The sequence below is a fragment of the Syngnathoides biaculeatus genome, chromosome 19 (assembly GCF_019802595.1).
Source record: "Syngnathoides biaculeatus isolate LvHL_M chromosome 19, ASM1980259v1, whole genome shotgun sequence".
Taxonomy (NCBI): Eukaryota; Metazoa; Chordata; class Actinopteri; order Syngnathiformes; family Syngnathidae; genus Syngnathoides; species Syngnathoides biaculeatus.
The window spans coordinates 12461568-12488745 of NC_084658.1; the positions used below are offsets into that span (position 1 = coordinate 12461568).

Consider the following 27178-nt stretch of genomic DNA (forward strand, 5'->3'; position numbering starts at 1 on the left):
CCGTGAGTCTGCAAGCACGGCATAAAAGTGCATCAAGTGCTTTTTGTTCTGAGCGCAGGTCGCCGGTTCAAATTTCGCTGGGCTGATGCAAACCAGCACTGAGCTGAGTTTGTCTTTTTTAGGGTGAATGGGAATTTTTCTCCACTTGTTGCTAGCCTGGATTTGTTACAGGTTTTACTTTCTCTTGCTCTGTATATTTATTTTAACTTTGGCCTTAAAAAAATCAAAATAAGAAATTTCATTCGAGAAATGCTAACAGCCAGCGTGCTAAGATAGTGCAAGCGAAGAATTGAGCTCGGGAGAATGCTAACATTTGTCGTGCAAACATAGCAACACAACAAACATGGGTCCGAAATGACCACATTGTTAGGATTTTACATCGTACCCAGCAGTGCACTACTATTTCGTGTTGGAATTGACAATGCTAACATGCGACCTGTTGGTATGCTAACAGCTAGCAAGATAGCTATCTGGCTACAAAGCCGCTTACGCAGTAGCTGTTTCAGAGGAGGATTGATCATATGCTCACGTAACGCTAGATAGCAACCTGAGTTCAGAACTCTCTACTCGGGGATTTTTAAAAATAATAATTAAAAGTCAACGTGCTAGCAAGTCTGTATACTAACATATAGAAAAATATCAACCAGAGGAGAGAAAGCGCCAAGGCGCAATGATAAAGAATTTTACATTCGGTTAAGTAGCTGGGTAGTGTTTCAAACAAGAATAGAGCAAATTGTCAAATGCTGCAAAGAATATCAGAATCAAAACGAAGTAAGGCATGTAAATTTAATGCGTTTACAAATAAATAGACAGACTGTTGAATGTCCATCGGGTTGTGCGGAAAGCACAGGTGATGCTACATTTTTATAGCAACATAAAAATTAAGGAAATAAACGGGATTGACAGCATAGTATAGTAAGGTTTTTACTAGCCTGTGATTGTATTCTAAAATATTCTCCCGAGCAAGATTGACCAGGAAAAAAATAACCAATCACATCCGTTGATAAAGAGCAATCTCAAGTTGTTGTAATCAAAAATGACTGGAGCTTCTGCCAATATTTTTCACTGGCCTACGGAGCAGTTATGTGACCAGGAAAAAAAAATACCTGAGCCACTACGTTGATCTACTTTACTGTACCTAAATATGGTTACATCACTCCCATGTATATATCTATCCATCCAATCTCCCAGTGGAAAAATAGTCAAAGTACAGTAAGTTCGCATACCGATCCACAGCAGGCGTCCATATGGCAAATATATTGTTCATCTTTTTTTTTTTTTTTTATCTTACGCCTCTGAGCTACTCCATTCATTACGATGCAGATGATGATGATGATCATCATCATGATTGTACAGCGGGTTGGCAAAGGACAGTCTGGGGTCCCTCCAGGACGGGTCCTGCCGGGTGAGGAAGAGAAAGAGAGTCTATTGACATTTGACAGTTTAGAGAAAATGACCAAAAAAAAAGGGGGGGGAGGGTGCCTCACATCCACTTCCATCCTCCAAGGGTACACGCTGATTGAGAGACCCCCGCCGTCGTTCCTGCGTCGAGCTGTCCGCCGACAAAACTGAAATAATCCGTGAACAAAAAACAGGCTTTCAGCATTGATGAGGACTTTATGGCTGAGCGTTAAATTCAAATATCTCAAATTAAATCTAATGTAATGGCCCATGGAAAAAAAAATCATTGTCATTGTTCACCTTTTTTATAATTTATTGTATTATTATATTTAATGAGATCCAATGAGAGAGCTCTATTTAAAAAAAAAAAAAAAAAAAGTATGATCAGTTTTGTCTAGAAATGTGCTGCATTATGTTTATTTTGGCAACTTCATTTAGCTACATTAGCCATTTATAGAAGGGAAATGTAAACTGAAATTACCATATCTTTTATTGTATCTATTTAAACTATAAAGCCTGTTGAACTACAACTTTAGCGGTGATAATAAATAACGGATGATTTGTCGAATGATGGATCGGACGTCACCTCCGACTTCCAGCCAAAGGTGGGGTGATCCATCATCCCGTAGACAGTCGGGCAGCGCTTCCTGCAAAAAACAAGCACATCGTCATTATAAGCCGACAAAAAAAAAATTAAAGCATGGCCACCGTTATCGGCGATACTACTCACGTCGCGCGGCGTCGCTTACTGCACAGGGCCAGGACGCAGACGGCCACGCCGGCGACTAGCAGCAGCATTCCGATGGCGATCCCGGCGTACACGGCGTCTGTAAGACATGGTCGGTCACAAGTGGATTTGTTATCTATTAATTGGTTTGTGTGGAAGAAGTGAAAATATTACCCAGTGACGTGTCATCGATCTTGGGTGGTGTCGTAGTGGAGAGCGATGGCTTTACCCTCACATGGCAACGGTTGCCAGTCCATTCTGGATGACACCTGCACACATGTCAACGCTGTAACAAGCCCAACAAAATGGACATTTTACAATGCTAACACCTAGCATGCTGACCTGTAGCATGCTAACAACTAGCGGGAATGTGTAATGTGTATTCGAGAACATCTCGTGCCTCAATGGACAACTGCTGTAGTGCTGAATTCTGTAAGATAAGTGCAATGCTAAGATGCTAACAGTTGCCATGCTAAAATATGACAAAATAAACAATTCCTTATGTTCGTGACAGCCGTTGTTGGAAATCCAAAGCCGGACAGAAGCAGAGACGAGCTGCGAAAGATTTTCTAGCGTTTGTGTGTGTGTAGCGAGATGGTCTTTCTCGTCCAAATCGACATCTGTTCACTATCAGCTGGCTTTTCTTCGCTCGGTTGCGCTTCTGATGCGGAACACACATCTCTCAGCGATGTCGTTATCGTCGAAAGCAGGAGCGTGGACAGTTGTCCGTCGTATGTGTGGTCGTGGGGGCGGGCCTTCGTCCTTGGACGGTGTCTCCCGTGTGCTGTTCTGACTGTCACAGTACTTCGAAATGGGTGTGCAGTTTAAGAAGTACCCAAAAGGGTCATTTTTTTTGTTTTTTTTATGGCAACTTTGTTAAAGAGAAGAGGTGTGATGTTGGACCTTTCCAACCTGTCAATCACTCCTACAATAATAGCTAATCAGATAGCCGCATTGTCTTAACCGCTGGCTTGACACGCCCCTCTCATCGTATTGTACCACAAGCAATGCTGGTTGTCAGTAGCGTGCGCCTGGAAAAGTTCACGTTACGAAGAAAATGGTCCTCAGACATGCTGAAAGAAGTGTGTAATGTTTTATGCAGAAGAGTCTGGTTAGGGATACGTAAATGCGCGATGTTGAGACCTCTCTGTAGAACTCTCTTGGCCAAGTCTGCCGCATTTGGCAAAAAACCTACCCCAATGTTATCTGGAATACGCGATAATCGACTTCAAACATGTTCTGTTCAGTCGCCATTTTGAAAGCTTGTGGGACATGGCTAAGGGGGCGGAGCTTAAGATCGCCATCGGAAAGGTCCATTGTCTTGGGATGTTGAAGGAGAGGTGTGGCTTAAAACATTGGGAAAATATTGCATTAAAACTATCAAAAAGTTGTTTTTTAAAGCTTTATGCAGTAGACTGAGGGACGGGGTGGCGTACCAACTTCATTGGTATATTGAAGGGGATTCGTGGCTTAAAATGTTTGTGAACGACAATAAAGAAACCTCCCCAGAGACTTGGTGCATCCCATCGCCTCCGCACAGACCCGAAAAAGACTTTTTATCCAACTTTTTAAACCATCCACCCCCGCCATAGTTGGTACATCCCCTGTTCCCTTCACACTCCCTTTAAAAAAAAAAAATTTAGAGTTGCCTTACCCACATTTTGTAATCCATGCCCTCACTTTAATCCGTACGAAGATATCACACCCCATCTATCTCATTAGCACCTTTAAAAAAAAAAAAAAAAAAAAATTCCAAACCATTTTAAGCCTCATACTGGCTTAATTATTCAGATGCCCCCCCCCTAAAAAAAAAAAAAAAAGCCTTTTGGAAACTTCAAAGAAGTCTGAGAAGTTTAGAGAGAGCCGACCAGACGGCGTCCTGTTTAAATATTGACCAGCAGGATCCATCAACAATTCCGCAGGGACACCTTCGGGATAAATAAAGGCGAGAAGCAGCGCCTCATCCTGACGGAGAACGGAGAGCCGGGGGAATTGACAGGTCTCAGCACGCTCCGCGGAGCGAGACCGATGGGATTTTTCCGTCCGACGTCTCAGAATGCGAAATAACGGGAGCTGGAGGTGGTTTGTGTGTGTATAGCTTACGTGCAAACAGGTCCGTGCTGCTCCACGTCACATGACCCTCGACCCAGGCAGTACATGGGAGGGCAATCTACATGTTAAAAAAGGACAAGATAGTAATATTAATTATTCACATGTTTATGTTATTACCATATTCCAAGTCCATCTCACTAAAAACGATGTTTTTTTTTTTTTTTTTCCCTCCTCAGTTCTTCAATAATAATAAGCACCGGGTCCGCAGGTTGGCGTTGCCACGGAAACAGAAGTGTCGCATTAGCATGTATATTAAAAAGTCACATTCAGCCGTTAATTTCTCTCATATTGCAAAGATCGCCCTTCATAAAATAGCACTAAAGGAACATGCTTTGCTTTTTTTCATTTGTTTTTATTAAAAACCACAGGAAACTGAAAGTGACTTTATTAGAGACACCGAATCCATGCGTGTTAAATGAGAAACAGCAGTTTGCGCAGGCCGTATTAGTATGTTGGGGCTGGGGGATACGGCCTTATAATAAAATAACTCTCCCCCACCCCACACACACACACATACCGACGGGATCTGGGATCGCCATGGCAACAAATGGGATGCCATTGTAACTATTGCAATCATGCAAATGCAGCCACGGTTATTTTTAAGGTCAAATTGGCGCAAAGAGAACTTAATGGTCCAACTTTTCTCCGGAGAACAGACTTAAACTTCCATTTCGGACGTCATAGCGGCAGGTGAAGGCTGGAAAAAGGGGGAAAATGTTGGAATCTGGCGGAAGGCTGCCAGGTTTTGACAAGCAAACACGAGATACGCTCACTAACGAGTACAGTGCGCGGCTCTGTTTGGCAAAGTTTCTCTCGAAGACATCAAGAGGAAAAACTAAAGTACGCATTAAGCTGCTTTGAGACATACACTAAATTTTAAAGCAGGCACGCAAAATGGAAAATTGACTTTTGAATGGCTTTTTTTTTTTTTTTTTTTTTGGAAAACAGTTGGGTGCCCAGAGTCAGCACAAAAATCAAATAAACGTGAGCAGAGAGTAAATCTTATATTTTCTGCTCCCAAGAAAATATTTACAATTCAATTGCACTTTCAATTTTCCTTTATAGCGCTTCTATTCAAGTAAATATTACCAATACATACCCAATATAGCTTCTACACGCATTTTTAAAATGCATTTCGCAGGTACATTTTTTTTTAAATGTGAATAAACAAAAATACCTCTATTGTATGTTCATAGAATATAATAAAGATAATGTAAAGAGATTAACTGGTTTGAGAAAGTGGAATTATAGCATATCACACAAACATTTTACACGCGCATTTTTTTTTTGTCGATTTTAAGTTGCACAGCATCGTGAATGACATCAGGACCTTGGCGTCATTTGGTTTTTCGGGTGCGAGTGTCTGCGCCATGCTTCTTTCGAGTGCTTTCATTTTGTAGTTCACTGTTGAAAGTGCATTTAGAGGCCCCGTAGCTCAGTGGTTAGAGCACTGGTTTGGTAAACCAGGGGTTGCGGGTTCGTATCCCACTGGGCCCTCCACTCCCTGAAAAGGGTTGCGTCAGGAAGGGCATCCGGCGTAAAAATTGTGCCAAACATATATATGCGTTCATCTGAGATGATACGCTGTGGCGACCCCAAAAGGGACAAGCCGAAAGGAAAACAACAACAACTGTTGAAAGTGCATTTGTGACTGTTGCGCTCATTTTTTTCCACTTTTCTTGCTCGGTGACTGAGTCAACGAAGCGACGACTCGTCAATGGAAAAATGACGCAGGGGAGAACGGCGTAGAAAATAAATGGATTTTTCTATCTGAGGAAGGTGTGCGGTGCATTACAGTCACAGCTGGACTCGTCCGAGAGGAAAGGCAGACAATCAGCGAAGCGGTCGCAGCGCTTGCGAAGAGGGACGCAAGCGGACAAAGTGTCACACAGTAGTTCTCCCAGATCGCACTGCAGCAGGGCTGGAGAAACAAAAAAAAAAATGACATCGCAATTTATGGAAAAGATGATTAATGACACTCACGGCAGCCGTGTTCGTCCTCGCCGTGGGGACAGTCGGGGACGCCATCGCACCGCAGTAAAGCCGGGATGCAGAGGTCGTCGGAGCAGCGGTAGCGGCCGGCGGGGCAGCCGCCCTGCGGGGGGAGGGTGCCCGGTATGGCCGTGGGGCAACGCTCTTCGTCGGAGTGGTCGAAGCAGTCGAACTCGCCGTCGCATTGCCAGCTCTCGGGGATGCACTGGAAGGCGTAGACGCACTGGAAGTGGTCCGTGCTGCAGGTGACGGGCTGCGGAGTCACCAGTCCTGCGGCAGACGGACTGGAAGGTTAAGGTTAGGCTAGCTAGGTCGGTGTTCAGAAAGAAACAAGGTAGCTAGCTGTATCTTGGAATATTAATTAATGACGTTAATGAGATAGGTGGGTAGGTAAGAAGAATATTTAAGGATATTGGTGTGATTGCAAGGTGCCGTGGTTGGAGAGGTACGCAGCTATTTAGCTAGATTGGGACATTCAGGTAGATTTAACTAACAAAGTCCATGTGATATGTAGGTAAGAACATAGGTACGGTGTAGTCTAGTTAAGGAAGTCAATGTTGGGGGATCGGTCGGTAAAGTCGATAGTTCAGCATGCCGTTGGTCGGTCCTTCCATTGATTAGTTTAAATTGGCTAGGTGGTAGATCAGTTAAGAAAGTCTTTCAGATACGCACGTTTCAGTATTACTTAGATAAGTTAATGAGTGGTTGGTCGGTACAGTCGAAAACCGGCAAAGCAAATCAAAAGGGAAAGCCTTCACCTCCTGCCACGCACTCCGCCGTGTACGTGATGTCATCCAGGGCTACGTCGGTCCACATGTCTCCGCCCACCTCCGCCTGGAAGCTCACTCGAAAAGGCGTCGGGTTGGACAAGACGGCACTGGCGTACGTCCACCCCTTAGCTTGGTTTCCGGCCGCGGCCCACATCAGCAGCGGGGCGCCGCTCTGTCCGACCGTGAACACCTAAAATGCAGATTTTAAAAAATAAAATAAAACTACAACCACAGTCCTACAAAAATTACAAGCATCAGTGGCGTAGAAGATACCGTACATATTATTATGTTTGTGTTAGATAACTGTTTTTTAGACCGGCAAATATGGGTGAGTGTCTGCGCGTGAGCTGTGGATTACAGCAGGGTTTCCCTGATCTTAAGTTCCGGTATCTGTGGAAATATGAAGGCTTTATAGCGACTTAGTAGGATAGTATCACTTGCAGGTTTTATTCATTCTGTGACCAAGCTCGAAACTCAGTTTACTCATACATCAATTTAATGGCAATAATTAATTATTTAATGCCGTCTTAGAAGTGTCACTCAAAATCTCAAAAATTGTTTATTATTTGACATCAGTCCCAAAGACACCTAAAAAAAGACATGAATAGTCAGAAACTATGACGCTTTGATGAATTACTTCCCGCCACTGTCTTTCATTCTTCCCCGTGGGCACGAGTTTTTTATTTTTATTTTATTTTATTTTTTTTTTCTCCCAAAAACGGAGTCTTCCGCTCCAAAGTGACAGCGAAACGGAATTTATTATTGATGCGACTGCGGCCACCTTCAGTGTTCCCATTCTGTCCGAGCCGTGCATGTAGAACCAGAAGCGCAGGTGACACAGGCCCACGCTGGCCGGAAACGCGCTAATGGTGGTCACCCTGGCGACGTCGCCCTCTCGCTGAGCGGCTGAGTTGATGGAGAGGAAGGACCCCCCGCCGCCTTTGGGAAAGAAATGCAGCACGGCATGGAGTACAGTTAGGAAGGAAGAATCTGAACAATCTGTTCGAAAATGGTGAGATGGAAAAGTACTGCAGCTTGGTTGGTAGGCCAATTAAAAGTAATTAAGGTGGGTAGGAAGGGCGCTAGCGAGGTTAACAAAGTCAATGATGTAGCGGCAAGTACGACTGGTAGGTTAGAAGACCTTTGTGTCCATTTTTAAAAATACTGATCTTCATTTTGGAATACCATGTTTCAAACTGTATGTATGTACAGATGCTCGTCTCTAAGTATTCAGTTAGTGCGTGTGATTGATTGTGTCAGCGCTCTGTGACCTCTCTGATCCTGAGAACTTTATTGATCCTGTGACAGCGTCAGTCAATGACACATTCGGTCGATAAGTCCAACCGGCCAGTCGGAGGGTGGACGGGAAGTCACGCACAACGGCGGTCCACAGGGGGGACTGCGTGTATTTGATCAGTTTGCACATTGGCAGGAGCGTAAAATGGAAATATTTCTCTATATTTATAGCACAGTTTGTTCAGTGCTGAAATTAGATCTGCTCTAGAGGGCCCGCCAACCTGGACTGTGGTCAGATGGCGGTCCGGCTCCCGCTGTTTCACTGCTATGATTGATCCTCCAATCAAAGTCGTCGTCGGTGTCCTGAGCGAGCTGGCAGCTCTCCTCCCATTGGCCGTCGTCCACGTCGAAGTTACACGCTCCCGGCGTGGCGGCCACTGTGCCTGAAAGTTTGGGTAGAAGTATCAAATGGACTCCCTTGCAAATCAGAAGGAGCCAAGTGAAACTTTGCTTCACGACCGCTCACCGCACTCGGACTCGTCCGATTGATCGGCGCAGTCGGGCTTGCCGTCGCACACCAGGTGGGACTCGATGCAGTGGCCGCTTTCGCACACAAAGTCTGTAACCGCGGGGCAGCTCATTGGCTCGGAAGCACCTGGTAGGAAGTGGCAGGGTGGTAAATGCAAGCCGAGTACAGTGAAGGTCTCTGAACTTATTCCACGTTCCCTCTTGTGATCTGTGTTTTTGTTGTTTTGTATACTTATGTCTTCTTCTCTTTATGTTTTCATTTCCATCTTATTCCTTGTGTCTACCAATCAGCTCCCTCCAGGCACTTGTGTGTAGTCCACGTGTGCCTCATTGTTGCCTCAATTTCTCTGTATTTACTTCCCTGCTTTCAGTCTGTTTTTGGCGCATTATCGCTCCATTCATATTTCCGGTTGTACTGGTCTTATGTGCGTTGTTGATTTGGAATTTGATAATCTAGTGTTGCTTTCCAGAATCCTTGTTTACCTTTTTTATTCATGAAAATGAATCATTTTTAAGACTCTTGCAGTATTGCCTAGCTTCCCTGCATTTGGGCCCACTAACTCTTCCTGCAACACACCAAAACCCTGAAAACTCTGACATTGACTGTCTGTTTGTTTATGTAGTCAACTACTTTCATATCGTGAGAAACTACAACAAATAACATACCGTAATTTCTGGCCTACAAGGCGTGACTTTTTTCACGCGCTTTCAACCTTGCGGCGCTAGCGGTAGCGCACCTGGTTATAAGTCTTGGTTCACAGAAAGAGTTTTAACGCTCTCGCTGCGCTAATGCTAGCGCCGCGCTAACACTATCGTACTCTTTCTGTGTACCGAGGGTTATAACCAGGTGCGCTCTGTACGCCGGAAATTATGGTACACAAATCATGTATGAGTATCCATCTATCCACCATCCACAAATGAAACTAAGGTCCTTTTGAAGCTCCGTTTGCCCCTCAAAGAATGAATTTTGCGCAACGGATGTAAAACACATCTGTTGGTCATTACTATAACAAAGACTTCCTGCGTTCCACCTGGAAGGATTCGAGCGGTGGACAAAAGCCCATCGATAGAGCTCGGAGCATCTTTCCGCTCGCTGCACCTCATTTAAGACGGGGAGGGAAGGCGACGTTTTAACGGGCAGCATATGTGAGCATCCAAGGAGGGAGAGGGAGTCGAAAGAAGGACTGATGAAATAAGGGACAGAAGAAAGTCAGGGCGGTACTCGCACACACGAGTAACGAAAGTCATATCAGCACAGAGGATGTGGAACAAAAAGATGGAAGCAAAGGAAGTCATTTTAGAACCATGTTGAGGATTGTGCATGCCCAGCGGCAAACTGCCTGGTGCAGAATCAAACCTAAACATGAAAAAAAACAAAGTTCTACTTTGCGTGCTATTCACTAATCCCTCTGTGAAACGACACCGCACGTAATGCTCGCAGAGTTGAACCGCGGAACACAATTTCATCATTCACGCGAGGGGCCGTCGTCACTCACTCGGGGCGCAGTCTTTGAACTCCAGGTCGTCCAAGGCGGCGCCGCCGCTCACGTCGCGCCAGCGCACGCCCTCGAACGTCAACCGGAAGTTCCGGAGCCTCCTCAGCGGCACCTCGGCCCGCTTCCACTTGTTCCCCTGGTGGCCCGTTTTGTTCCACGCCTCCCACATGGCGTTTTCCGTCTGCGTTGAGAACATTGTTAGGAAGACGCGCTGCACAGGTCGAGAGAATCAACCAGTCAAGGTTCTCGTTTACAAAAATTGTCATTTAAAGTCTCCCGCTGGACTCCTTGAGTTATTGTTGCATCTCTCATGCCGCATATGGAATACATTAAAAGAGATGCCAAGTATGTAATTCCTCCGTGAGTCTTTTCCCATGGCAGCGGCCAGACACCACATGGTGACTAATGCAGCGCTCAAAACGAGCAACATCACCCCGAGCGGAACTCTGAGGGGGCGGCCGTGCGCCATGCGGCTTCTTCGTGGTGTCACCTCGCAGGCCGGAGGACACGAAAGGGAGTTATTTTACGATAGCTACACTTCCTTTGCCGAGTCCGTACAGGTCATGTAGATAGTCCCGCTTCTGACTACAAAGCAAATATGCTCTGAGAACATTACAGAAGATGGCAGTATCATGACCTTTATTTAGTCCCTATAGCGGCTTCATGATGACTCCCCTGGAACACCGAAAGGGAATCGCGCTCCTGGTACCAATTTGGCAAGCAGTCCAATCTCTAGCTCCTTTAACGACCGGCCTTTCGATAATGTAAAATCCCTTCTTACTGGCCAGAATACTGTAAATTTGCCACAAAATACGTCTTAAGAGGATGTGGCTTCACAGTTGCAGCATAAGATCTCAAACATTGTCACAATGAACCACAAGCCGCTCTCCTGTTCCTTGCATCTGCCTCCATATTTCCCAGAGACATACAGTCATATAATGGAAATGAAAACCACGTGAGCAGCGTTGCTTTGTAAACGTCTGCGGCCAATAATAACACAATATAGGGCATGTATGCACGAAAACAAGCTGGCGTTGAATGACGGAAACATCCAGAATGTCTCTCGGCCCTTTGATGATCATTTTAGGGCCCTTCAAAGGCAAACTGCTCCTTAAAACTGCCGCTTTGAAAATTTCCATATTGGCAAATGCAACGTTTGTACTCACCCCTTCATTTTAAACCCATTAAACCTGGATCCTGTAACCATAGTAACTGAACATGGTGCACCTCCACGCCTTGTCACGATGCGCAGATGCGCTTACCTTGATGAGCAGGCGGATGGTTCCAGAGGCCTTGTGGGAAATGTAGTACCAAAAGGAGAGCTTGCAGATGGAGCTGGATTCCTTCCACAGGGAGCTACTGATGTGAGCCTTGTCGCCCTTCAGTCCCACGGGGGTCGCCTCCAGGTAGAGGAAGTGACCTGAGAAGAAGAAGAAAGTCATGGAGTTAATATTTACACACAGGAAGTGGAAAAAAAGACCTACAATAGCAGGCTTTGACTGGTTGGACACCAAAGGGAAACACAAACCGGTTTCATCTTCCAAAGTGTGGTCATATGGCGGCCGTATGCTCTGGACTGACCCAGTTCCCAGCGACCAGTCAAAATTGTCCGCCAGGGAGTTTTTCCAACCGCAGGGGCCGTCCTCAAAGGAGCAGGAAGTCCCGCAGCGCTCCTCGTCGGTGCGATCGCCGCAATCGTCTCGGAAGTCGCAGCGCTGGCTGGGCGAGAAGCACCTGCCGTTTCGGCAAGGCAGGGAGCCTGGAGGACACTGGACTGGAAATCACACGCAAAAAAGTGGACAAAAGTACTATAGGATTGAGTTACAAATACAAAATGAATTAATATTCACAACAACAAATGTTCAACAGTTTGAGCATATCTGGAGGAAATCCGTATATCACCATGTAACGTACGGCATATCCTTGTACTACTTTGCCAAATGGATGTCCCTATAAGAAGGTAGCAGAAAACCGATTATATGACCCGTGTCGAGCGAATATATTAAGTCAAGAGGTAATAGGGTGAGGTAGGAAGTGGAGCTTTTTGAAATGACCTCTGCAAAGTGTACCTTCAAGAGGAGGAGGAGTGGCGTCATCCTCTGTTGCGACAGAGGAAGCGAGCAGGCACCCTGGCGAAAAGGTGATGTCGTCCAGGCAGATGTCCCCCTTGGGATTTCGGCCCACCCGTCCCTCAAACGTGACCCAGAAGTCTTCGGGGTGGCTCAACGGGACCTCCCTCATCTGCCAGTAGTTGCCCTGGTCGCCCGTCAGGTTGAGGAGGAGGTGAAGACTCTCCCCTCGGGTCTTTCGGAACACGCTCAGCGTCCCGATGCCGTCTCCGGACATGTGGAAAAAGAAACGGATCTGAGGAAAACATCACAATTAGCTGAAATTAGTCGGGAGGTGTTTATTTGTTTGATTTATGTGACGTGATAAGTACTAACGCAAATTTTTTGGGGGGAGGGGGGTATAAACAGTGGCCAAGGTACGTGAGGAACGAGAGCATATCAAAGGACTTGGTTAATGATTGAGATGGATGGAATTCTGTTTTCACAGAGAGATGGGTTCTCTCACAAGAGGCGTGATTACGGCGGCCTCGGCAAGCGGACCCGTTGGCCCCCCGCCCACTAATTTAGCCGCTGGCGTGATTGACGGATTGACTGACAGGTTGAGAGCGGGAGATGACAGATGGGCGGTCGATCAAGAGATTGCTCTCGCCAACAAGCCCGCCAGCTGCGATGACACACAAACACGCAACTCGTACTGAATTATGCGTGGAGGTTACATATGTACTTCAAAGAACGACTGGGAATATATACCGTATATATATTTTTTATATATTTGCTGACCTTGCACTGCGAGCTCCTGTAGCTCAGCAATGGCCCTGAAATGCGGGCGGCATCCCCGGCAGCCTGAGGGAAAGAGCTTTCCAGGTAGAGGTAGTGCCCTGAGGGGTCCCTCAGGGTGTGGTCAGTCGAGGGTCCCGTCCCGAAGGTCGGAGTGCTGCCGGCCTTGATCTGCCAATCAAAATCATCCTCCGAATTCTGGCGCCAGGAGCACAGGTCAAACTCAAAATTGCAGCGGCCAATAAATCCCTCTGGAAAAACAGTGACGGTCAGACAATAAAAAAGCGAAACGAAAAGAAAAAATACTGTTCGAGTTCCGCTGTACACCAAGCGACGTGGCCAAAACTGTCACGGATCTCTCGTATCGCATTGCAACACAGTGTTTTTTGTTTTACTGTAATAATTAACTCTATTTCTGATTTCATACGTATCTTTGGCTACACAGCCAAGCACGGAGCATCTCTGTTGCCAAAATATACAAGTGCAGTCCAAAAATGGAGCCATCATTGCCAGGCTAATTTTTCCAGTTGAGTTCTCAGAATTGCCAATCACATTCAGCCATGTCTCTCAGTGACTCATGAGCACACTCACTACAGATGTAGGGATCCTCGTCCGAGACGTCGCCGCAGTGATCGATGAAGTCGCACATGTCGTCCCGAGCAATGCAGCGGCTGTTGCCGCAGACGTACTGCTCGGGGGTGCATGGCACATCCGAGGGTGGCGGAAGGGCGCAGTCCACGAAGCCAACGTCGTCGATCACAACGTCGCCCATGTAGCTGATGCCACGCTTGGCTCGGAACACCACCTGACGGTTGAGGAGAAACTTAGTTGACTTTTGTTTCGTAAGCATGTTTTAACGCAACCTTGCCGAATAGAAACAAATAGATTGACTTCAACTTATCCACAGTCAAAAAAGTCCTTGCCACACTCAGTCAAGAGAACTCAGTGAATGTGTTGCGATTGGAACTCCATCCATCCATTATCTACCGCTTTTCCGGGTCGGGTTGCGGGGGAAGTAGCTTCAGCACGGATACCCAGATTTCCCTTCCCCAGCCACTTCTTCCAGCTCTTCTAGAATGATCCCGAGGTGTTACCAAGCTAGCCGAGAGACATAGTCTCACCCCGCCATGTTACCCTTTCGGGCCGTGCTTGGCCGAGCCCCATGGGTGCAAGCCCGGCCACCAGGCTCTCGCCTTCGAGTTCCCCCTCCAGGCCTGGCTCCAGAGGGGGCTCCCTGTTGACCCGCCTCCGGGAAAGGGAAACCTAGATCCAATTTTTGTAGGCATCATAGGGGTTTTGGAGTCATACTTTTTCTGGTTCCTCACCTAGGACCTTTTTGCCATCGGTGACCCTAAGAGGGGCATGAAGCCCCAGACAACTTAGCTCCTCGGATTATCAGGACACAAAAACCCCTCCACCACGATAAGGTGACATCTCGAGAAGGGGGCGATTGCAACTCTCGCCAGTTATTAATAATAACCGTCGCCGCCAACTGATGACACCCACTGAGGACTGAAATTAAAGAATGGCGAGCTCTCTGTTTATGGGGCTTAGTTCAAAAGGTCACTCGGAATCTCTCCAAGCATAGAAAAAAAAGCCCCATGAAACTCATCAACTTGGCCACCGCTAGCATCAGCGTCGACATGACGGGTGACACGAAGGTTAATGCCCGTCGGCGATGCAGCTCCAACAGACAAATCAAACCTTTGGCTGACTCCCACAAAGTCTGTTGATCCTGGACTGACCTCAGCTGGCAGATGCCGCCAGAGGACTCATTACTGCCACGATCGCGACTTAAGCCTATTTAGGGCGGACTTGGAATTGATCGATTCAGCATTGATTAAGTCCATCGGCTCATGGGTCGTGCTGGCATGTGGGAAAGGAGTAATTTGATTGGGTAACAGCGCAGAAGGCTAATAGGCTATTTGGACAAATGTATTCAGACGTAAATGGAGAGGCATTATTATTCTTGGGCAAAATGAATTAGCATTTTGTGGGGGGAAAAAAAAAATCAGACCCTAATGGCACTTTCACTTAGCAGCATGCTCTACACATCTATCATGAGTAGAAGCACAAATAAGTCTCGACAACACAAGCCCAAAAAGACCGGAAGTTTGCCATTTTTATCACAGTTCCTTCAATGAATAACTAAACGAAGAGATTTTGTCCAATTGTTCCCATATTTGAATGACAAAATACGAAGACAGATGGGCGACGCTAAATGGCGAGAATTGTACAGTTTCGCTTTTGTGCGTGGCAGTGAAATTGAATGACGGACCACAGAACACAAAGCTCTCATCTAATAACTCCACAAAGCCCCCAAGAATTTTGAAAACTCTGCTTTTAAGTCAGTTTCATTTGGCAGCATGAAATTTGGGAGACGTGTCTATCGTGAATAGAACGGCAAAAAAAGTTTGTTTCAGATGATTTAGGCCATTTCCACGTGTCCTTCAAAAACAAACTCAAAAGTTTTGCCCAATTGTTACCAGATTTGACCTATAGAAGGGTTAAGTTAGGAGGGCATATTGGAATCAAGGCATTTCCAAACCTGAAAGTCACGCGACAGCCCCAAGAACACTTCGCCTCGTCGCCACTTGTTGCCTTGGTTACCAGTCTGAGACCAGACCTCGTGACTGATGTTCCCACGCCTCAGCAAAAGCTGCAAAGCAAAGCAGGAACGACCGATGACGGCGACGGCGCAAATGTCGACTTCCCGCAACGCTCCCGGGTCTCACTTGGAGGGAGCCCACGGTGAAGCCGCCCATGTGGTACCAAAAGACGAGGGTGCAGTGCGGCCCGCTGGAGCCGATGACGGGCGTCTGGAGGTCTGTAGTGTGGCCGTAGCCGCCGTTGGAGCTGTCGGCGCACATATACCAACCTTCAGGTCTGCCCCTGCGAACAGAAGTGATTCAAGTTGAGTTCCTTAGTTTTTGGCGATGGATACCCGTCTTTAATACCAGCTATCATTACTTGCTGACATGCATTTCTTTCACTGACAAAGAGGAGCTACTTTCCAAAAGCACACTCGTATTTGCCAATTTAGCAATTCGGTTGTGATATTAAACGCCAATCACGGAGTCAATTGCGCTCAAAATTGGCGAGAACTAGTCGCTTATTTACTCCTTTCAAATGTTGGAAACTTTGGACGCGAGGTATGCGCTTGCACGATCGCCACGGGCTCATTTGAACATAATCCTCTGGAATCAAATTTGAGCTGAGTGACAACATCTCTCATTCCTTTTGTTAATTCAACCCCGAGTTGCTGTTAACAGTGTAATCAGCACTTTGTTCCATAGCCAAGCGGCGGCTAGCCGCACTATAAACCGTGAATCATAAACCAATTTTAATGGCTGCTCTAATGCGGGAGTCTGCTGCACAGCCTCCGCATTTGATCGCGCTTGTTTTAAATAAGGCACAACTCAGCCGCGCCTTATCGATCCAGGAGGGTCATATAGAAGAGGGATGGGGATGCCTCGGGGGGAGTTCGGGGTGGCTCTTAAGAGAGAACATTGCGTCTTCCGGCGCGATGAAATCTCGGCGATCTCGCGTTCAAAGTGCAGTGTCATTTTCTGCTCCACTCAATAAAGTACTGATAAGGACAAAAAGGTCACCATCTCGTCTTTGGGAGTGGGCTGATAACATTGCAAATTAAGATTCTTTTAATGAATTTGCTGAATACTGCACCCAAAAAGAGTTTTTCGGCCATGATTTGGCACAGATTAGATGATTGATGTTAGTTTCTGATAACCGGAACATACCTGAATGTTTGAAGTTTTTGACGTGGGCGGCACGTGGACTGATCCACGATACTAACTGACAAGCGCAATTTAGCGTCTTGGTTACAAATTGCCGCCTTCGCGTGACAAAACACAACGGACCTTTCCGACTGCCGATCTTAAGCCATGTCCCACAAGCTTTCAAAATGGCGATCAAACATAGCATGTTTGAAGTCGATTCTCTATCGCATATTCCAGATAATATTGGGGTATGTTTTTTGCCAAATCCGATAAACTTGTCCAAGAGAGTTCTACAGAGAGGTCTCAACTATTCCACACAAGGGTATGTACACGGAATTAAGATTTCGGACGGAGCAGGACGCAATGTCAGAGTTACAGCGAAATGTTGGCGATCGATGCAAAAAAAAGTTTGACGCCTCACAAACTTCATATTGAAATCCGACAGGATAAAATAGTGGAATCGTACTGCACATGTAAAGCAGGGTGAATACTTTCTACTTGGATGGATCACGAGTAATATCGTTGTGGTCTTTATAAGTGAGTGGGTGTATTCATTTGACTTGGCTTGTAATGGAATCCAGTGCTCTGTTTTAAAAGTCTGATATGATACAAATGGGCAAATAGACGTTTCATTTGCATGACATGGCGCATTTACGTATCCCGAGCCCGACTTTTCGGCATAAAACATTACACACTTCATTCAGCAGGTCAGTGATACGCTAACAAAGTGAAAGTTTTTTCTCCTGCAGTGTATAAAGCGCTGACAATAATGAAATATAACTCGGAGAAGATACTTCTCCCTCACTTACCCTCGAACATACAGCCTAGTGTTTGTCGATATTGTCCATATTTAGTTGTACGTGCGGTCTTCTGCGAGCCTTAATCCATCGTAGACACTTCCTCAACTGTGTTTTAGGCTTTGGAAAATGATTCAACCTAGCAGGATATCTTTCATCAGAATTGCACGTTCCCCAAGCTCATCTGAGGAGCATTTTCTTCGTAACATTAACTTTTCCAAGCGCACGCTACTGACAACCAGCGTTGCTTGTGGGACAATATGGCGAGGGGGGCGTGTTAAGACAATGCGGCTATCTGATTGGCTATTATTGTACGAGTGATGGACAGGTCGGAAATTTCCATTAATGCCTTGATGTCATTGGTTTGGGTTCACGTATTTCTCTTTCGAGTTCAGGTTGTTTTAGAACAAAGTGCTAACTAATATGCGTCTACGCTGTACTTTGACTCACAGGGTGTGGTCGGTGACAGGACGATGATACATCTCTCCGGCGTGAACGCTCTCCCCCTGGTCAGGTGACCAGCGGAACGCATGCACGGACGCCATGGGTTGGACGATCGTCTCCCAACCGCATGTTTCACCACCCTCAAAATCACACCACTCATCCACTGCGTCAAAAGAAGGTACGGGGTTCGGGTTGGGGATACAAGTTTGGAGATAGCGTTGGTTTCATTATTTTCATGATTATTTTAAAACTTGTCATTGGTTTTGAATTTTACCACAATCCCCTTCATCCGAGCCATCTGAGCAGTCCCGCCTGAAGTCGCAGACTTTCTCGCGGGCGACACACTCGCCGGGCGACCCGCATGCGAACTCCCCTTGGGGGCAGCGGTGGGGCTGAATCGAGGGGGCCGGCGTGGTCAGCGTGGGGTCTACGGCGTTCCCCGGCTGGAGCTCACCTTATCGGGAAAAAGAATCGCATCTTTAACGATCAAGCGGAACACGGAGACCGACTGGCCTTGCGGGCCTACCGTTGTACGGGACGCAGCCCAGGAAGGAGAGGTCGTCGATGCCGATGTCCCCGTTGAAATCATCTCCGACCGTGCCTTCAATTACAATCTGGCCGCGGGAACATAAAACGCAACTTTTCACATTCCGAAAACAGCCTAGCAAGAATAATTACAACGTGGACGTCGCAAAATCAGAAATGAAAAAAGGACATTGGCAAACTGTGTTTTTGGGGCGGTCTTTTCAAAAATACTTTCGTAGAAATAAAATTGAGTGAAAATCACTTCGTTGAAAGTACATTTTAGGACTGCATTAATAAAGCTTATTCATCGTTTTTAAATTACAAAGTTACATTTAAACAATACGATTAATTTCGAAAACAATAAGAAATGCACTGTGTAGAAACCGTAAGCAGCTGAAAAATTATACCACATAAAATCCAATACAACAAAACAAACTATAATCTTGTATCAAAAAATCTCTTTAATTGATTTATATTTTGATTTGCAATGGTTTCAAATTTTTCAGCACGCACAGTTCCTGCACACAATTTCCCGAACTAGTTATTTATATTTATCGTTCTCTTTTCATCGAAATGCAAACACATCAGCATGGTTCGGATTGAGGCGTGGAGTCTGTTATTGTGACAAACGGGCTTCTCGTCATCAATAACACGAACCGTGATGGATTCTAAATCTTTAAGTCATATTATATCCGCTCATGAATTACGTCACGGCATCCATCTTAAAGGGATCGATGGAGAGGTTGTTAAATTGAGATTAGTAGTGAAACGCCGGAGGTCCTCTTTCTTTGTTGAAGTCACTTAAAACATACGCGACTCACAAAAGTTCTGGCTATTTGGATTTCAAGGTGAGACTTCAGGATGACCCCAGAATCCAGTAAAAACTTTCAAGGCTGACTTCATTGGACCTTATCTAAAGTTTTTTTTAATTTAGTTATTATCAATGTAAAAAGAGAAGTAACTGGTAGGTACGCTACAGAGGTCTTACCTGGAAAGGTCGAGCGCTGGAAAGGTAGAGAGTCTTCCTGTGCCAAAAATTGCCCTGGTCTCCGTATCCGACCCACAGCAACTGGCCGCGGCCCGTCGATACGGTCCTGAGATACACGGCGAGGCAGAACACGTGCGAGCCGAACATGTGGTAGTGAAAGCGGAACACGCAAGGTTGGCGGGCGTTGAAGGGGTCCTCGCCGCGCTGGTGCGTGGGCTGGAAGGCCCGGCTCAGGAGCACCGCCGTGTCCTTGAACTCCTGGGGGACAGACGACTCCATGTAGAGGTAGTGGCCGTAGCTGGTGCCCAGGGTGTGGTCCTTCCAGGGCCCCGTGTTGAAGGACGGGGTGGGACCACGGACGCGGGTCCAGTCGAAGACGTCGCCGCCGCCGTTTTGCTCCTGTTTCCAGGTGCACAGGCCGTGCTCGAAGTTGCACTGCAGTTCGGGGGCTGTGAAAGACCCAAAATATAACAAACAGTCTCTGGACAGAGCCAAAATGCTGCTTTAGACCAAAATGGCTGACTTCCTGTGTCTTTTTAGGCTACTCATGGGTCTCCACATGATAGACATATGTAACTATAAATAAAGGCATACATTTTGACATCATCTATGGTGAAATTGCCACTCACAGCAGCCCTCTTCATCTGAACCATCCCCGCAGTCGTCCACCAGGTCGCACAGCAGCAGCCGCTCCACGCACGCCCTGGATCGCGTGCAGTGGAAGTGCGTCTGCGGCGGGCACCGTGCGACGGCCGGTGGCATGGAGCAGTTGTGGAAGGACACGTCGTCCAGGGCGGAGATTCCGTCGAAAACGCCCAGACTGATTTTCGCCAGGGCGATCTGGAAGGGGCTGGTGATACGACCCAGCTGTACGCTCACCCGGTGCCAGCGGCTTCCCTGGTCGTACAAAGTCCTCCAGATGAGGGTGTTGTTTTGGACTCCGCGGATGCGGAGATACATGTCTGCCGCCCCTACTGATATGCCTGAGTTGTAATGCCTGGAGAAAAGGCAAACGGGATGAAATCTGGTCATCGTTCCACATCGGAGGAAGCGAAATGGTTTGTCTCACCAGAACGTCATGGTGCACCCGGAGGCCGACTGCTGGAACCACGGTCCTCGAAGAACCGCCCTTGGATAAAGACTGCTGCTGTTCTTCAGTATGAACATAAAGTGACCTGTCATGAAGCGACAAATTAGGCTTCCAAGACCCTTAAATCTACCTTTGTGGAGTTCCTCAAGGCTCTGTTCCTGGACCCCAGCTATTTCAGTGACTAAATGTTTTTCACGCTTTCTGAAAACTGTGTTCCATGGAGTGAACCAAAACTTCGGAAAGTGAAGTTCCTACGGTGCAACTGAAAAATGCAACGGAACTGTTGTGCAACCGAAACACTGTGATTCACTGGAAAGCAAAACCTTGATTGTAATGTAGTTCTGTAACAGATGGTTCTGAAACCTGCTTGAACGCAATCTGAACACAACTGTATGTACACTATACACCTCGTATTTCATGATATGCAGGCAGTTGTTCCCCTCAGGAAATGTGTCATGTCTGCAAGCTTGCCACTCAACAACCTCGTGGGACCAAAACGCACACGGTGACAAAAACAACAGATGGCGGCGCACTCAGTATTCAGGGACATGCTCGCACCCTCCGTCCCGTTACTGGTGTGGTCCAGAGGCGGCGGCCGATCGTAGTACTCCGGCGGTACGTCCGCCGACGAGCCCCTGACCCAGTCGAAGCCGTCTCCGAGGGTGAGCTCGTACCAGCCGCAGGAGCCGCCCTCAAAGTCGCACTCCGAAGCTGGACAAAGACATAAAGGACATTTTATACCAGGGGTGTCAAACTCATTTTTGTCCCGGGCCAGATTATACTTCGGGTTTCCCACAGAGGGCCATTATGACCGTGAAAACATAAAAATCTTTAACTGCCTCATCATATTTACACATGAAATTTATGAATTAGTTTTGGGAAAATGCTTGTAATAGCTCAATGTTATCATTTATGACATGACAATTTGAAATTTTGGGACAGATTTGAACAAAAATCATGGAAGTTGACACACTTGATTTGCCTCCGCGGGCCACGTGAAATCATGTGGTGGGCTGGATCTGGCCCCCGGGCCTTGAGTTTGACACCTACCATGCAAGTTATACAAACTGATGTTAACGAGTTACATTCTGGACAGTGTTTATCAGAAACGAGTCATAATAAATTCCAAACAAAAGTGCTTACGGCAGTTGCTTTCATCGTCGCCGTGGAGACACTGCGGGGTGAAGTCGCACACTTTGTCCTCCTCGATGCACAGCCCGCCGCCCTTGCACGCGAAGGAGGATGGGGGGCAAACGCTGCCGGTAGGCGGCAGCGTACCGGGAAGTAAAACTTGGAAAAACAAAAGCGTGCTTTTCAATGCCTTTTTTCTGTGTGAGTATTTAAAAAAAAAAAATTTAAAATAAGAACATCAGTACCAGACACACAATGGGGGCTAAAGGAAATGTCATCGATGGCCAGCACCTCGGATGCGTCACTGTCCACTGCGAGGGTCCCGCGAATTATCACCTAGTGGACACGCAACAAAACACATTTTTAGCCACAGCCACGATAAACAATACAAAAATGAAATGAATTAATCATCTTAACCTGAAGTGAACAAATAGAGTATTACACAGGTTTTGTTTCATTGATTTTTTTTTTTTTTTGTTTGTTTTGTTTTTTTTCTTCATTCCCCGGGCTTGGTTTAGTGGAACATCAAACCCACAGTGACAAAGTCCACAGAGCCACCTTAACTGTACTTTAAGATCTTTATGACCTATTTTATATGGTGTGTAATTGTGGGGGAGGAGGAACTGGAAGTAGCTTGGACTGAAAATTAAACAAAAGCGTTTTGATGCTTGAATTATTATTTTTACTTTAATTTACCTTCAGTTATTCAGAGATATATTTTTTCCCCCATTTTTATATACAAACAGAGAAAGAAAGAAAAGAAAAAAAAATGCTAATAACAATAAATGCAAAATTGGATGCACCTGAAAAGTGCTGTTGCTGGAAAACTGGACGACAGTCCGCTGCCACTCATCCGCTGGACCGGGCCGCTTCCATAGCACAGCGCTGTGACCCAGTGGTACGGTCTCCATCAAAACCTCAAGTGCTCCATATTTGGCTGAGACGTAATGGTAGAACCTCATCTGTTGAGGACAGACGCTATTACACGATTACAACTTAGATCGTACAAATGAATCACGTCAGTTTACGATGGGTCCTCACATTCCATTGTTATTAAATAAATATAGTATAAACTATTTCATTCCATTTTCCAAGGCGCTCATCCTCACAAGGGTCGCTGAAGCCTATTCTGGCTGACTTCAGGCGAAAGGCGGACGACACCCAGAATTGGTCGCCAGGCATGTTGCAGATCACAAGTCAACACCATCACTGAGCGGGAATCAATCGCACGCCCACTACGCCATCGGCGACACTAGTGTAAACTTTAAGGTAAGCAGAGCTGCATTTTGTGTTGTTGGATGCATGCACACGGTGTTAGCTAATAGCGTTAGCATCCAGTAAGCAGCACATATCGGACGAAGTCACTGATGTGGTGGTGGCGGCGGGATATTCGTCTTATCCCTCTTATAACTGGGCAAGTATTTATTTGAGCGGGCCACTTTGAACACATTAATGGTGGAAAATGTTTTGGAATTTAGGTCTTTGTATTTTTATATATGTATAAAAGATGATAGATGTTTTCATATGAACTGTACATGCACTATAGTGCTGTCTAGATGAGTGAAAATGCTTTGTCTTGGGTTTTTTTTTGTTTTTTTTGTTACCTGGCAGCTGTCGGCAGACCCAAACGGAGGACTTATCAGCTGTGCCGTGGTAGCTTGTCCTCTTCGAGGTGCAAGCGACAGGAAATGTGCTGGAGAATTCAACACGTGGAAGTGTGAGTGAGTCAACTGTGTTCGGTTTATTTATACAGCGATGGTAAAATAAGGCCTCGTGCCTGATCGGTCGTCCACATGGTCGCCTCGGATGGGCGCGACCGCAGTTGTTCTGTTCCACTGAGAAAATCCTTGCAGCGGTTGGGTCAGGTCACAAAAGCCTTCGTCAAAGTCACACCTCTTATAGTGGGAACCTGCACAACAGAAACACAATTTTGCCCTTACTATTAGCGTTTCAAGTATTTTAGACTTTCACTCTTTTATTTTATTTGATTATTTTTTTGCTAAACTCTTTGTTCAAAATTAAAAAAAATAAAATAGTATGTGTAATTTATTTTTTATATTTTTCCATTTGTAAATTTTACAGTTTTTTTCTGTCCTGAAGGAAATACTACAACAATCAATTTGTATTTTATTGATTCATTTATTTTTAGGAAAATATATGAAAGTGAAGTTAACTTTACAAGCAAGAAATCACCAATATGAAAATAAAATCATGTTTCAGGTAAAAAGGCATACTCCCCACCCCTTTTTTTTGGGAGGAGGGTAATACAGGAAGGGCCTCCGGCATAAAAACTATGCCAAACAAATATGATCGTTTCACTGTGGCGACCCCTCACGGGAAAAGCCGAAAGAAACTTACTTGTCAAATACAGTAATACAGTATCTGACACTAAAATTGTAATTTTTCAAGAATCATAGTCATATTATGCAAAAAGATATTTCTAGAAGAGTCAAAAAGTCTTCTAACTGTATATACGTGTATAATATAGAGAGCACTGGTGTCAAACTCAAGGGCCGGGGGCCAGATCCGGCCCACCGCATGATTTCCTGTGGCCCGCGAACCCAAATCTACACTATTTCCATGATTCTTGTAAAAATCGTGACCAAAATTTCAAATTGTCATGTATCACAAATGGTAAAGTTGAGATATTACCGGCATTTTGTGTGATCGAACATGAATAGAAAACATTGCCCTGGATTTCTGATTCCAAAACGAGTTCATAAATTGATGTAAAATATGATGAGACGAACCCTCTGAGGGAAACCACAAGTACAACGTGGCCCGCGAGAAAAAATAGTTTGACACTACTGATATACACCATATATAAAAGAGATTATCTAATTTTTTTATGATCACGATTTTTGTTATTAAAATTCAAATCTATTATCTTACATTAGTAGCAAATTAATTGGTCTTGTTTTGAATAATAATTTCCCCCATTATATTTAGCATGACCTCTCCTTGCTGTTTGCCTCTTTCATCCATGTTTGGCATCCATTTTGACTCAAAGCTAACTATTATATAAAAAAATGAACCTTGAGTGTCCACGCATCCCTCCGCAAACATTAATACAATACATAGCATGGATTGTTTTCAGTCGGGCCGTCGCGTTGACTCACAGTGCCGCTCGTCGCCGCCGTCCCCGCAATCGTCGGTCAAGTCGCAAGCGCGGTCTTCGGAAACACGCTTGCCATTAGCGCAGGTCAAGTCCCAACTCAAACAAGCGTCAGTGCAAAACGCCAAGGTCGAGGCCGCCAGCAGCACCCACCGAAATTCCCACAACAACATCACGGACGTCTGCGAGCGTCCACTACATGACTTTTTTTTTTTTTACAGGAGAGGCTCAACGTGATTGTGCTCCAGCGTGTCGCAAAGGGTCATAAATGGCATTTATGGCGCTTACTCATACGCTTGCTCGGTTGATTCAAGTTTTTCTATTGAACTAGTCCCAAGTGAGCAAACTGTTAAATTGCTAGCATTAATAAAGGATAACAGAATTTTCTGAACCATCTGTTCAGAATGTGTTAATTTAGACGGCACAAAACATCTCAATAAATTTTATATTAATGTCAATATACTTGAGTATACAATATAAACCCCTAAAACTGGCTTTCTTCCATAGTAGCTCATCGACATCTTGGCTAACTATCCTGAATGGTGATAAAAGATTACATTTAGGCATGACTTTTAATCAAATGATCAAAATGTGTTCCTAATTTACTGAGTGAAATAGGCCAACCTCAGTAAAGTTGACGTAATTTATTAATTGTATTATAGTGTTCACGCACAAACATGGCTGTCGTTTCACCAGTCGCTAGGCTACGCTAACACCCTAACCAACGGAGTATTTTTCTTAATCAGCTGGTCAGAGTGTGGTGATTAACATTCTGCAAAACTAGCCAACTAAGGCAAGTAAATGTACATGCAACAGTACATTTATATAATATTGTAATTTTTTTGTACCTTTAAAAATGGCTATTGACCCAGACATTGCTAACTATGGCTAGGCTAACAGCTGGTCAGAGTGTGGTGATAACATTATGCAAAACTAGCCAACTAAGGCAAGTAAATGTACACGCCACAGTACATTTATAGAAAACATTTTTTTGTTGTTGTTTTTGTACCTTTTGTAAAAATGGCTATTGTTCCAGAAGTTGCTAATTATGGCTAGGCTAACAGGCTGTAATGTACAGTAACAAATAACATCAGGTTGTTTTTCTATAAAATGTTTGTTGACTTACAATTGTATCACTTCAGGGCCATTCTACGATTACATATTTATGCTAAATAAATGCACAAAGGTAACACTGCATCATTTTAATTGAACAAGTAGGTTTTTATTGTTCAAAGACATTCAACACACACCAATAAAAGCCACCACGCATTACAATCGAGCACATTCAAACAACACAATATGCATAACACACAGCATTATAAGATGCACGGTAACATCCGTTTTATTGTACTTCGTGTCCGGCAGAGCGTATTCCTTCATAAAAAATGCGAATCAAACACCGCCGCATTTTTAATGAGGAAGATGAAGCGTGAAGTGACACCTGCACAGCAAGCAGACTAGTCGAGAAACAAATATGCATATTTAACAAGGCTCCATTGCCTCCGCTGCAATAATGAAAATTCATATTTGTGATGCGAAGGAATTGCCAAACTTTCTAAACGCCATTTTGCATGTTACAAATAAGACAAAATCCAAGTAGTTTTTTGATTGGTGAAAAGTCTATGTCATGAGATTCAAGCATCATTTTTGTGAGGCAAAAAGGTATTAAATTGTAAATATCATGGAAAAAAAATGTTTTGGGATTGAGTGTATGATATTTTTCAAGTAGAAAAATTGATTTTTTTTTTTTTTACAAAAATAACATTGTGTTCCCCCTCAGATAAGTGTGGGAACTCAAAAATGTTTCCAGAATATTTTTTTAAAGACAAAAAAAAAACATAATATGAGGAGATTTAACTTTTTCACCCCTGATCGAAAAACACATTCTTGACATAAACGCGTCAATATTGAGGCTCTGCTGCCGCCTTGTGGTATGTTTACGGTCTCTACCTTCAGATATGAAAAAAAAAAAAAACTTTTGAGAAACACTCGTCTACTGCGCCATGCTGTCACCCAGGAAGTTAAATATGCATGTGCAACATTTAAAAAATGTTCACTTTTAGGCTGCACCATAGCATCCGTATGTAGTCTTAAAATATCTGCCAGGTTATGCGATGTATGCAGCATGGGGGACGTGCACCCCCTTTTCACCTCTTGCCTCTGCAGCAAATAAACACGTGTTTATAGTCTTGTCGGTGTCTCCTGAATGTCAGCTGGGCTAAACTGGGCAGCAATGACAGCGC

The 27178-nt window shown here is 45.1% G+C and overlaps 1 protein-coding gene and 1 long non-coding RNA gene across 2 annotated transcripts; one reads left to right on the forward strand and one right to left on the reverse strand.

Annotated features, from left to right (window-relative positions):
* Window positions 1-845: 845 nt before the first annotated feature.
* On the reverse strand, window positions 846-27075 carry malrd1 (MAM and LDL receptor class A domain containing 1). Its single transcript, XM_061804548.1, has 33 exons — window positions 24940-27075; window positions 23598-23729; window positions 23425-23513; window positions 22624-22782; window positions 22066-22156; window positions 21833-21979; window positions 21248-21400; window positions 20669-20774; window positions 20229-20596; window positions 19600-20048; window positions 18613-18700; window positions 18361-18540; window positions 18093-18249; window positions 15844-16000; window positions 15657-15767; window positions 13700-13913; window positions 13112-13359; window positions 12332-12626; window positions 11791-12036; window positions 11525-11682; window positions 10263-10443; window positions 8765-8893; window positions 8520-8681; window positions 7784-7941; window positions 6991-7192; window positions 6224-6502; window positions 6036-6161; window positions 4232-4298; window positions 2303-2397; window positions 2132-2228; window positions 1988-2048; window positions 1488-1568; window positions 846-1398 (listed from the first exon to the last, which is right to left on the reverse strand). Exons 1-33 carry the CDS (start codon window positions 25106-25108, stop codon window positions 1288-1290), a joined length of 5466 nt encoding a protein of 1821 aa, XP_061660532.1. The 5' UTR covers window positions 25109-27075; the 3' UTR covers window positions 846-1287.
* Window positions 18125-23569, forward strand: LOC133492419 (uncharacterized). The gene is made up of 3 exons (XR_009792630.1): window positions 18125-18264; window positions 22916-23089; window positions 23432-23569. It is a non-coding gene; the product is annotated as an uncharacterized LOC133492419 (long non-coding RNA).
* Window positions 27076-27178: the final 103 nt, after the last annotated feature.

Excerpts from the sequence above, each read along its gene's own strand:
- malrd1 (XM_061804548.1), bottom strand. The coding sequence starts at position 25,108 with ATGTTGTTGTGGGAATTTCGGTGGGTGCTGCTGGCGGCCTCGACCTTG. Across the intron at positions 18,250-18,360 it reads CTCGGATGAAGGGGATTGTG|TGGATGAGTGGTGTGATTTT; the intron begins GTAAAATTCAAA and ends CTTTTGACGCAG. Across the intron at positions 2,049-2,131 it reads AGTAAGCGACGCCGCGCGAC|GAAGCGCTGCCCGACTGTCT; the intron begins GTGAGTAGTATC and ends TGTTTTTTGCAG.